At 41.6% G+C, this 12,968-nt stretch overlaps 1 protein-coding gene across 1 annotated transcript in view; it reads right to left on the bottom strand.

Moving 5' to 3' along the window:
• Positions 1-10,006, bottom strand: part of RYR3 (ryanodine receptor 3) — a 326,090-nt gene extending 316,084 nt beyond the window's left edge. Inside the window, exon 1 of the mRNA XM_060760068.2 lies at positions 9,710-10,006. Within this exon, the coding sequence (XP_060616051.2) occupies positions 9,710-9,760 (51 nt within the window). The 5' untranslated portion in view covers positions 9,761-10,006. The remainder of the gene's footprint in view (positions 1-9,709) is intronic.
• Between the last annotated feature and the right edge of the window lie 2,962 nt (positions 10,007-12,968).

A 12,968-nucleotide genomic window follows, 5' to 3' on the forward strand; every position in this document is an offset into this window, starting at 1 on the left:
AGCAAATAAACAAACAAAACAAACAACCATTGAACAAAGAGAGAAGTGAAAGGATGAGCAAGAAACTGGGACAGTTTAAAAACAACTGAAGAAGTGGTACAAAAGGTGATTTATTGGGACAGTTGGCGGTTATGATTCATGAATGGTGCCAGTTATTGCCACTGTTAGTTTCTTATTAACCTGTCCGAAAGTATCTAGTCCCCCTAAGTTTGGTGAACAAATGAAAAATGAGAAGAAAGTGAACTTCTGTACTTTTGGCAGTTGTATGAAACAGTTTGTATTGCTGAATTACTCATATTCCACGACCTTTAATATATTCAACTTCATATTATTTGGGAAACTATGCATGTCAAACCAGGCTAGTACTTATATGGGAGAGGTCTGGAATATGCCAGGGATTTCCAGATAGGATCAGAAAAGGATTCTCATCAGATTTGATATTGATGAGCCAGATAGACAAATATTCAGATTTATACAGAGCAGTTTCTTGTTTACTTTGACCATCTTCCCACATATTAGCACTAATGAAAATATCGGCGGAAACTCATTTATCTTTAATTACAGTACTTTGATGAAAACTAGGGTTATTATTTGTAAAGCTTTCCCCTCTGATACTCATTACAATGTTGTGTGAATGTATGTAAGAATTATCTGTGCCATTGGCATGTATTAGCAGAAGAGCTATTTTGTCAATTCCCCACATTAATGAAGATCTTTGCAGTTATGTTTCTGGAAGAGAATTTTCTTTTAAATGGCATAAAATCCAATACAATGGGAAATTAATTTAGGAGGAGAAAGCCTCATTTAGCCTTAGAGAGAGAAAGAGCTCTTCCAAAGGTCCCAGCTGGTCAGATTATTTTGAGGGTCTTTCCACACAGCTATATAACCCAGAATATCAAATCAGATAATCCACAATATCTGCTTTGAACTAGGTTATCTGAGTCCACACTGCCATATAATCCAGTTCATTATGGATTTTATACAGCCATGTGGAAGGGGCCAGAGATATGTAGATGTGTTTTCCTTCCCCATGCTTTAATACTCAGGTGTCTAAGTGTAGAGTGGTTTAGACTTAAATGTAATTTTTTTATATATGTGGAGCTATGTCTGAGCTAGTGATAATATGATTCACCAATTCTTTATTGACTTGCTCCCTCTCAGAAAGAAAAGCTTTTCAGTTGCATTTCTGATCTGTAGCACTGATTTTGGTAACCTTCTACTCTTTTCCCTGGAGAGAGCAGTAAACACCTCTTTCATTTCAACTAATGCAAGATTCTGAAGATCTGTCTGAACAGAGAGTTCTTGTTTCTCATATACCTCCAGTAGGTATGTGAACATCAAACATGTTAATTACTATTTAGATTTCTATAGGATAGTCAGACAAGCTTCATACAGTTCCTGCCTGTTTTTTGTTTGTTTTGCTTACACAGCCTTTTCTGAGCAGGCTAGACTACAGGAGTCACATTTTACAGCCTCAAACGATGTCACTATTGTTTCCTATGATAGTTATTGGTATTCCAAAAGTGCATTCTTTCTCGTTCAGTAACTGCTAGGATGCCGCAGGGAAGATCACAAGTAGGACAAAATGACAGTATATCTCCTATCTTTTTCATCCACATCAACGTCAGGTGTACCTTAAGCAAATTCAGAGCTATATTTTAATTTATTTACAAGTTGAACTTTTAGCAAATCAGCTTTCCATTTAATAAAAGGATCTCCCATAGTTCACTACCACACTGTAGCTATCATTTCCCCAGGTTTTGTGAAAGGCACGAAGTAGCATTTTCATCTTCACCTCAGTATGAATGTTTACCTTTAAAATATTTCCTCATCACAAAACCTCATATTGGTTGTACTTTGAAAAAGAACTAAAGTATATATTTTCCCTCCACCAAAAGGTCTTACAGGCCATAATCATTTGCCTCTGGACAGGAGGCCACAAGGGTAATTCTAGGTAGGGTTAGAAAAGAAACCTTCCTAAAAGCCTTTTAAACAGAGTTGAGAATACTGGGTTAGACAGCTTCTTGTGTTATCTCACATATACTAGCCATAGATCAGTGTGTTCAGCCAATTGCTTTGGGTCCCATTTTGAGATAAATCAAATGAATTAATTAAATACAGTGTGAAAAAAATGATGGGTACACTGGGTGTTCTATCTGAAGCAAAAAGTATGTTGTGCAACCATGAACAGAAATAAAATCAATAGTTTGATATATTGCTGAGATCCTGAGGATTCCAACTTGATAGAGCAATATATATGACTCAGTCTAAATCAGGGTTTATGGGGTTAATTCTGAAAACTGTAGCCAGAAGTCCTGCAGTTTGTTGTTGTTTATTCCTTCAGTTGTTTCTGACACTTCGTGGACCAGCCCAAGTCAGAGCTTTCACCGGCCATCACCACCCAACTCCTTCAAAGTCAAGCCAGTCACTTCAAGGATACCATCCATCCATCTTGCCCTTGGTCATTCTCTCTTCCTTTTTCCTTCCATTTTCCCCAGCTTCATTATTTTCTCCAAGCTTTCCTGTCTTCTCATTATGTGGCCAAAGTACTTCATCTTTGCCTCTAAAATCCTTCCCTCCAGTGAGCAGTCAGGGTTTATTTCCTGGAGTACAGACTGGTTTGATCTTCTTGCAGTTCAAGGCACTCTCAGAATTTTCCTCCAACACCGCAATTCAAGAAGATCTATCTTCCTTTGCTTAACTTTCCTTATGGTCCAGCTCTTGCATTCATAGTTATTATGGGGAATACCACTGCTTTAACTATATGGATCTTGGTTGCCAGTATGATATCTCTATTTTTAACTTTTTATTGAAATCGGTTATTGCTCTCCTCCCAAGACCTAAGTGTCTTCTGTGGAACGCCCTTCCTACGGACATTAGACTAGCACCATCTCTAATGGTATTCCGCAAAAAAGTGAAGACCTGGCTGTTTGAGCAGGCGTTCGAATAATTAGTGCAATGATTGGTTAATGAACACTGGAATGGAACAATGGATGACGAATCTGGAACATGTTTTTGATGATGAGACGACAGTGAATGGGTATTGTAGTAACTGTTTATTAATTGTGTAATGTGTTAGGTTGTTAACTGTTTCTATACTGTAGCACTGAATTTTTGCTGTTCGTATTTGTTGTGAACCGCTGTGAGTCGCCTTTGGGCTGAGAACAGCGGTATATAAGTAAAGTAAATAAATAAATAAATAAATAAATTCCCTGGCAGTCCTGCAGTATATCAGTTAAAAAACCAAAGCAATACACAGTGTGTTTTCTATTCCTATACACTTACCTGGGCATAAGCTCCATCAAACTCAATGGGACTTATTTCTCAGTAGGCATGGCTAGGATTGTGATATGTGAACCAAAACATTTCCATTTCATACTCGGCTTTGCTATAAACTCACTAGGTGGCTTTAGCAAGTCATTACTTCTCAAGTCCACTGCCTCAGCCACAAAAAAGGATAATAAGATTATTGATCTGTGTTGCAGACTTTTGTAAGGATTACTTAGATAACAGATGTGAAGTGCCTAGAATACTTTAAACTGCAATATAAAGTATTATTGAAAATTGAAGTGCCATAGACTTTTGAAATAATAAAGAAGAGGCTGGCCTATTAGTCACAACCTCATACATTTGGGATTACTGATAAGAACATGCAGGGCAAAGGAAGAGTTTGTTTGACTATTATTCAAGCAGCACAAATAAGAGTGCCAAGGAAAGAACAAGCAAAACCCAAGGTTGGCACCAAGATCCTTTGCAATGTCAAAATATAGTTGTGGGCAGAATGTGATGTTTTGTCCCTCACTTGAAATTTCTGGTGTGTTACCTAATGTATGTTGGCTGTTTCTGATAAGTAGATATAAATGTAAAGGTTTCCCCTAACATTAAGTCTAGTCATGTCCAACTCTGGGGGTGGTGCTCATCTCAATTTCTAAGCCAAAGAGCCAGCCTTGTCCATAGACACCTCCAAGGTTATGTGGCTAGCATGACTGCACGGAGCACCGTTACCTTCCCGTAGAAGAAGTACATATTAAATCTACTCAAATTTGCATGTTTTCGAATTGCTAGGTTGGCAAAAGCGGGGCCTAACAGTGGGAGCTCACCCTGCGCCCCGTATTCAAACCACCAACCTTTTGGTCAGCAAGTTCAACAACTCAGTGGATTAATGCACTGCACCACCAATAACAATTTATCTGTTTTATTTTTCATGCAGATGCTTGCATGTATGTTTTTGTTTGTTTTAAAGGACACTGTGCAAAATAACTTAGGTCAGCCCAAGACAGAGGATGTGTCTTTGAATCCTGTTCTGTTTATTTTAGCAATGCAGTTTTAGTGATACAAGTGAATGTCCAAAGATATCCATCAAGGATCTGTGTTGACTGGGGGCCCTTCCACACAGCCATATAGCCCAGAATTGTTGTTGTTCATTCGTTCAGTCGTCTCCGACTCTTCGTGACCTCATGGACCAGCCCACGCCAGAGCTCCCTGTCGGCCGTTACCACCCCCAGCTCCCTCAAGGTCAGTCCAGTCACTTCAAGGATGCCATCCATCCATCTTGCCCTTGGTCGGCCCCTCTTCCTTTTGCCTTCCACTTTCCCAAGCATAATTGTCTTCTCTAGGCTCTCCTGTCTCCTCATGATGTGGCCAAAGTACTTCAACTTTGTCTCTAGTATCTTTCCCTCCAGTGAACAGTCGGGCTTTATTTCCTTATTTATTTATTTATTTCCTTATTTATTTATTTATTTATTTATAGCCCAGAATATCAAGGCAAAAAAAATCCCACAATATCTGCTTTGAGTTGGGTTATCTGAGTGCACACTGCCATATATTCCAGTTCAAAGCAGATAATGTGGGATTTTATTCAGCCGTGTGGAAAGAGCCTGGATTTGTTATCACTATTAGGAAGAACTATCTCTGAATCCTAAGTTGTCTTAACAAGTCCCAAGTTAGAAATCCCAAATATGCAGTTATAATGTGGCCAAAGAAACTTGAGACAGGAAGAAATACTAAAATATGATCACTTCTTAGATAAAAAGTAGCTAACTTAAAATTCACTCAAATGAGTCTGCACAGAAAGGGAACAGAATCAGATTTTATTTTGTGAATGGGTTTATATGGATTTTCTGGTACACCAGAATATAGACTTCCTTACAGGAAAGCAGGACATCAAATAGAACATTTCTTGCACAATCTGTGCGATATAATCTCTGGGAAATCGTGTTATTTTCTCCAAGTTATATGATGAAGGAAAAACTTGATAACACTTGATAACACAAGTATAGTCTTGGCTTCAGTTGTACTTAGAATATATAACCGATTCTAAGACTGGAGTTATATTTCATATGAGAGAGAAAAAATCAAATCAAAAGAAGCAATAACCTTGTGCAAATGGCTATGTGTGTAGGAGGGTTTGACTGAGGATTTGAGTAAGTAGTTATTCTAACAGGAGACATAATAATTTAGATGTGAAAGTACTTTCATATTGCTTAAGTACCGCAGTATATTGTTCATGAACCAAAGTGTGTAATTAATCTTGAGTATTTATAGCCACAACCAACGTACTATGCCAGAGCCTAATAAATAATACCAGGCCACTTGGTATGTAGATTATCGAGAGGGATTTAATAGCTGTTACCATTCTCTGAACGGACAGTTGTCTAGAAAAGACAGAATACACGCATATTCTTCTGCATCATGAGAAGTGGAGCCACAAGAAGTCTCAAAAGTACTATATGAAATCAGAAACAGCAGTGCTTTGCTATGCATTATTTAGGGATGTCAAGAAGAAAGATACCTCTTTTTAAAAAAAACCCATATAGTGTACTGCGAAATGAACACTTAAGTTTCGAAGGTGAAAAGGAGTTTCAACCTGAGGTAGAAATGCAGGTTGCAATCTTGGAAATGAACATAGGAAAGATACATTTTTGTCTGAAAATAAGAAAAAGGTTCTCACTTTGTTATTCAGTGTAGACTGAAGATAAAACACTGCAGACAGCAGATTGGAAAAGTGTCATGATAAACTCATACCTTGGAAGGTGCAAGGTTAGCACTATTTCTAAAAAAAAAAAAATCTCCACCACTGCACTATGGGTTGCTGTGTTTTTCCAACTGTATGACCATATTCCGGAAGCATTCTCTCCTGACGTTTCGCCCACATCTATGGCAGGCGTCCTCAGAGGTTGTGAGGTCTTTGGAAACTAGGCAAGTGAGGTTTATGTATGCAGGATGGGAAAAAGAACTCTTGTCTGCTTGAGACAAGCAAGTGTAAATGTTGCAGGTGGCCACCTTGATTAGCATTGAATGGCCTTGTGGCTTCAAAGCTTGGCTGCTTCTTGCCTGGGGGAATCCTTTGTTGGGGGTACTAGCTGGCCTTGATTGTTTCATGTCTGAAATTCCCATTTTTAAAGTGTTCCTCTTTATTTACTGTCCTGATTTTAGAGGGTTTTTTAAATGCTGGTAGCCAAACTTTGCTCATTTTCATTGTATTTCTCCTTTTTGTTGAAATTGTCCACATGCTTTCAAGAGAAAGGAGGAAACTTTAAAAACAAAGGATTCCCTCAGGTAGGAATCAGCCAGGCTTTGGAGCTGCAAGGCTATTCAATGCTACTCAAGGTGGCCAGTTGCAACAGTCACACTCGCCTCCAGCAAACAAGAGTTCTTTCTCCCACCCTGGACATTCCACAGATATATAAACCTCACTTGCCTAGTTTCCAACAAACCTCACAACCTCTGAGGATGCTTCCCATAGATGTGAGTGAAGCGTCAGGAGAGAATGCTTCTGGGACATGGCCATACAGCATGGAAAACTCACAGCACCCTGATGATTCTGGCCATGAAAGCCTTGGACAACACACTGCACAATACATTTTAAAGTGCTTCACTACACAAACAAGATGAACATTTATTTTTCCTGAAATTAATTCTCCATTATGAGGTTTTCAGAAGCAAACAATGTTGATGACACTTAATTACAACTAGAATCTTTCAGGAGCTGCCTTTTCTCCTCTTCCCCCCCCCCAAAAAAAACCCCTCTCCTTTAACCTCAGGTGACAATGAAGCACCTTGATTTGAGATAGCAAGACTGTCTATTTCGGAGGCACTGCTAAAACGAAAAGTTGCATTCCGAGAGATGCTTGTTCCTGATGTGTTTTCTCACAGCAAGGGCGAGAAATGATGAAGAAAGTAGCAGAAGCCAAATATGTTGAGATTGCCTGCAGAAAGATGAGAAAAACATCTCTCTGTCTCACGCCAGTAAGGCTAATATGTGTACCAGACTCGGTCCAAAATCAGGATAGATTATCATGCAAGGTGATATCAAAAGGAACATTGCAGGCTTTCATGGCCAGAATCACTGGGTTGCTGTGAGTTTTCTGGCTGTATGGCCATGTTCCAGAAGCATTCTCTCCTGATGTTTCACCCACATCTCTGGCAGGCATCCTCAGAGGTTGGAAACTCGTCAAGTTGGGGGGGGGGAGAGTTATATATCTGTAAATGTCCAGGAAAGGAGAAAGAACTCTTGTCTGCTTGAAGCAAGTGTGAATGTTGCAACTGGCCAACTTCATTATCATTGAATGGCCTTGCAGCTTCAAAGCCTGGCTGCTTCCTGCCTGGGGAAATCCTTTGTTGGGAGGTGTTAGTCTGACCACCATCTCAGACTACACAGAGAAGCTATTGACATCTACAAGCATGTGGACAATTTCAACCGAAAGGAGGAAACCATGAAAATGTACAAAATCTGGCTACCAGTATTTTAAAAACTGAAATCAGGACAGTAAATAAAGAACAACACTCAAAAAACAGGGGAATTCCAGACAGGAATCAATCAGGGTCAGCAAACACCTCCCAACAAAGGATAATGTCTTTGTGCGATATGTGATGTTATTTTATGTGGTGTGTTTAATAATGTTTGATGTTTTATCAAGGGAGAGTCAATTTTGATGTTTTATACTGTTTTTTTATCGATGGCATTGAATTGATTCCAACACTGTGAATCGCCTTGAGTCCCCTGTGGGGTTGATACCACAATAAATAAATAAATAAATAAATCCCCAGGCTGGAAGCAGCCAGGCTTTGAAGCTGCAAGGTCATTAAATGCTAATCAAGGTGGTCAATTGTAACATTTTTAATACTGGTGGCCAGATTTTGTTCATTTTCATGGTTTCCTCCTTTTGGTTGACATTGTCCGCACGATTGTGGATTTCAATGGCTTCTCTGTGTAATCCTATATGATGGTCAGACTAATACCTCCCAACAAAGGCTTTCCCCAGGCAGGAAGTAGCCAGGCTTCAAAGCTGCAAGGCTATTCAAAGCTAATCAAGCTGGCCGACTGCAACATTCACACTTGCCTCCAGCAGACAAGAGTTCTTTCCCCCACCCTGGATGTTCCACGGATAAATAAAGCCCACTTGCATAGTTTCCAAATTACCTCACAACCTTGGAGGATGCCTGTCATAAATGGGGGTGAAACATCAGGAGAGAATGCTTCTGAAACATACAGCCATACAGCCATGCAGCCCAGAAAACTCACACCAACCCATGAAAGCCTTCGACAACAAATTGCACAATATATATTTTAAAGTGCTTCACTACACAGATAGGCCATCACATAATATGGTGCATGCCATACATCCTGAAAAATGCTTCTGGAACATGGCCAAACAGCCCGGAAAACTCACAGCAACCCAGTGATTCCAACTATGAAAGCCTTCGACAACACACTGCACAATAAAGTGTTTCACTACATAGATAGGCAGTTGGCCCATCACACAACATGATGCCTGCCATACAGCCTGGAAAACTCACCACAACCCAAAAGGAACACAGTATTGGGTTGTTGTAGGTTTTTTGGGCTATATAGCCATGTTCTAGAGGCATTCTCTCCTGACGTTTCACCTGCATCTATGGCAAGCATCCTCAGAGGTTGTGAGATCCGAGAATGCTTGCTATACATGCAGGTGAAATGTCAGGAGAGAATGCCTCTAGAACATGGCCATATAATAATCCAAAAAACCTACAACAACCCAGTGATGCCAGCCATAAAAGCCTTCGACAATACATTGAACACAGTATTTTTCCCCCACACTGATTGCTTAGGAAAAGCACTGTATGGAGAGCTCTGCAACTGAATCTCTCTCTCTTTTTCTCTCATGTTTCGGAAAGGCACTGGTTTCCCCCAGAAGCCCATTTGAGCATCCAACACCTCCTGAATGCCTGCATATGTGCCCTGACGTTGTGAAGGGGGAGAAGGACAGAAAACTCAATGACCCCCGTGGCTTGTCTCTATTTCTTGCCTTTTGCACAGCTTCTTTTCCTTGCCCACAAAGAAGTTTCAGAGGTCAGGGATCTGCACGGTGCAGCGTTTGGAGGAACGGGCGCAAAGTTGCCAAGGATGCTTTGGAGACGCGCTCACCGGGGAGCCCAGAAGCGAACAGCTCCCTTTTGGGTCCCTATTAAGCGGACCGAAGGGGGAAACAGCCCTGAGCAGCCTCCTTTTCAGGGCAGAGAGAGAGAGAGAGAGAGAGAGAGCGAGAATGCCTGCTTCCCCACTTCCTAAACATTCATTCCTAGGCAACCAAAAGCCAGTAGGGAGAGAAAAAGGGAAGGAAGGGAAGGAGTTGTCTTGGAATGCAAGACAGCAAGAACAGGCAAGGAGACAAAGGAAGAGAAGCGGGCTCCTGACCTAGAAAAATATAATAATAACCCAGATACTTACAGTTCGTAGGAACTGTATTTCGTCTTCGCCTCCTTCGCTGCCTTCAGCCATGGCTCCCAAGGAGGTGCCTTCCCTGCCTTCCCAGCCTCCTGCCTTTGCTCAGCCTCGGCTTGCCTCCACTGCCGCTCCTTGCCTCCGAATCGGTTTGAGCATCCAGCTAATCCAGAGCCATATAGGGAGCCAGCCAGCCAGCCCAGAGGACTCCACTGCACTGCAGACTGTCAGTCAACCCCCTCAGTGCCAGAGCCAACGGAGCTGCCTTCCCGCTTCCACAGCAAAGCCCAGGCACCTTCCCCACCCCTCCTTCCACCCTCCAGGGAGAAACCTACCGGGAAAGCATTGCAGGGAGCTCTCCTCCATGCCTCACCATGGCACCCCCCCCCCCACGCACCCCTACTTCCAATGGTTCTCCGCAGCACAATAATAGGGGAATGCTAATGAAAGCCAAGCTCCCCTCTCCCAGCCCCCTAGAACAGGGTGTATGTCTGGATTGCACCTTTCAGAAAGAAAGCATAGTCCACACACACAGGCAGTGTCCCTTCCCCTATCATTCATATTTTGAGAATAATAAACTTTATTTGTACCCCGCTGCCATCTCCCCAAAGGGGACTCGGAGGAGCTTACATGAGGCCAAAGCCCAGCGGTACATTACAGCAAAATAAAATATAAACGACAAAATACCATCACAATAAAATAAATAAAACAATCAGGCAAAATAAACAGTGCAAAATGACATAATGGAAAATCAAACACAGTGGGCAGGCCAAATGCATGACTTAAAATGATAAAACTCTGGATGAGATAGCAATGGAAAAGGTCTGTTTGTGGGGAGTGGAGAGCTCATAGGGGACTGAACAGTGGGATTAAACTTTCAACAAGGTGTGTGGTGGGGGGGGGGGAGAGAAGTGCAATATGAGACAAGCTATCCATATGAATGATTCAATATCACCTTGGGTGAATGATTTGTATACGCTTTATATGGGCTGTTGAAAGCATCACCTTGGGTGTGTTGGAGCTCAGCCTGTGATTGTGTTCCAGGATCAGGGTGCTTTGGATGTGGGGAGTGATGTCAATGAGTTTCAAGATGGCAATGCTTTGCTCAGTGATCTTAATGCAGAGAATGACCAGGAGATCCCTGTTCAAAGTGTAGTTTCACATGAGAATGTCCCTGAGGGGTGTGGTGATGATGGTGTGCTTTCTGAATTGTTACCAGAGAGTTCCCATGATAGGGAACATGAAAACAGCTAGGCATCTGGCCCAGCTGCAGAAATTAATGAACAAATAAATAATGAGCAAGTAGATGTGAGGAGATGTCAAAACAGGAGAGCCAAACAGTGGCTTCAGCAATCTGCCAGGCTTTGAGGGGGGGAAAAAGATATGAAATTCTCAGTTAAAACAAAACCAATTTCTGAATGCTAGAGACTTAGCTAACGAGGAGATAAAAGTCCCAAGTACAGGATATGTAGTCAGATGAAGCATCGTTTGGAATCAAGTCAAGATCTTGTTCTTGTTCATGGAAGTTTTGCTTGGGAAATTCATGTTTTAAGTGCCTTTGTTTCATGGTTTTGATTCTTGGATTTTATGCTCTATATTCATACCTTCGGTTCATGTTTCCTGATTCTTTGCATTTTATTTGGGAAGTTTTACCTTTGTTTTTATGGACTTTGCTGGACTGTTACCCTGGACTACATTGTTCCTGCTTATCTTCCTACCTAATTGGATTTACCTATTTCTTTAAAGTGTTTTTTTAACCTTATTGATTTTTAATTATCTTCAATAAAAGGATTGTTTTCCACTCAACGGCGTGGTGTTTAAAGTCAGAGGGCTTTTCCTGTCCTGGAGTGCAACAAGGTGAATGATTCAACATCACCTTGGGTAATGCTTCCAACAGCCCATCTATCTATCTATTTATTTTAAACATTTATATTCTGCCCTTCTCACCCTGCAGGAGACTCAGTGCAGAGCGCAACATACATACGGCAAACATTCAATGCTGGGATATAAAACCATAAATATATACAAACATTAAAATCACTTATATCCACTTTAAAATTAATTGCTTAAAAACCATCTCAGGAGACCATTCTATTATTGCCTCATTGCACTGCCCCAAAGGCTTGGTCCCACAGCCAGTCTCCACCATCCTTCTGAAGGACAGGAGGGAGGTGGCTGATATAATATTGCCAGGAAGGGAGTTCCATAACTGAGGGGCAATCACTGAGAAGGCCCTGTCTCTTTTCCCCGCCAAATGTACCTTTGATTGTGGCAGGAGCGTGGCAGGACCTCCCCAGCAGATCTTAGTTATCACAGTGGTTCATAAAGGGAGATGCATTTGGGCAGGTAAACTGGGCCAGGGCTGTTTAGGGCTTTATAGGCCAAAGCCAGCACTTTGAATTCTGCCCGGTAGCAAACAGGCAGCCAGTGGAGCTGACGTAACATGGGAGTTGTGTGCTCCCCATAGGCCACCCCAGTTATTAACCTGGCTGCCTCTCATTGGACTATTTGAAGCTTCTGGACCGTTTTCAAATGCAACCCACATAGACCATGTTGCAGTAGTCTATCCTGGATGTAACGAGAGTGTGGGCCACCATGTATACAAATCATTTGCCTTTCTCCACATGCAGCAGTGATATGCAGTGGCGAGACCATGAAAGGGAAGAAACTGTGTATGTGTATTGGTTAATCATGTTGGAAAATGGCACTCATAACCTTTTGGGAAAACCAGGACTCTTGGAACAGCATGACCTTGTTAGAAATTGTAACCTTATGTAAATTATGGTCTTGAGTCAGCCTTCTCCCTAGTGGTAAATATCCACTAGTATTCATGCAAGGCAATTAGGTTTCTCAGCTGTTAGACTGATATACCTAGATATCCCTTTGAACTATTAGGAACAAAGATATGTCGATGCCCAAAAATAACAGCAGAGTTTCAGAAGTGTTCTTTTCAGTTACCCAAAAACATCTCTAGGTAAAGGTAAAGGTTTTCCCTTGACATTAAGTCTAGTCATGTCTGACTCAGGGGTGGTGGTGCTCATCTCTATTTCTAAGCCAAAGAGCCAGTGTTGTCTGTAGACACCTCCAAGGTCATGTGGCTGGCATGACTCCATGGAGTACTGTTACCTTCCTGCTGGGGTGGTACCTATTAATCTACTCACACTTGGATGTTTTCGAACGGCTAGGTTGGCAGAAGCTGAGGCTAACAGCAGGAACTCACCCTGCTCCCCAGATTCGAACCACTGACCTTTTGGTCAGCAAGTTC

Source organism: Anolis sagrei, chromosome 1 (genome assembly GCF_037176765.1).
Source record: "Anolis sagrei isolate rAnoSag1 chromosome 1, rAnoSag1.mat, whole genome shotgun sequence".
Classification (NCBI taxonomy): Eukaryota; Metazoa; Chordata; class Lepidosauria; order Squamata; family Dactyloidae; genus Anolis; species Anolis sagrei.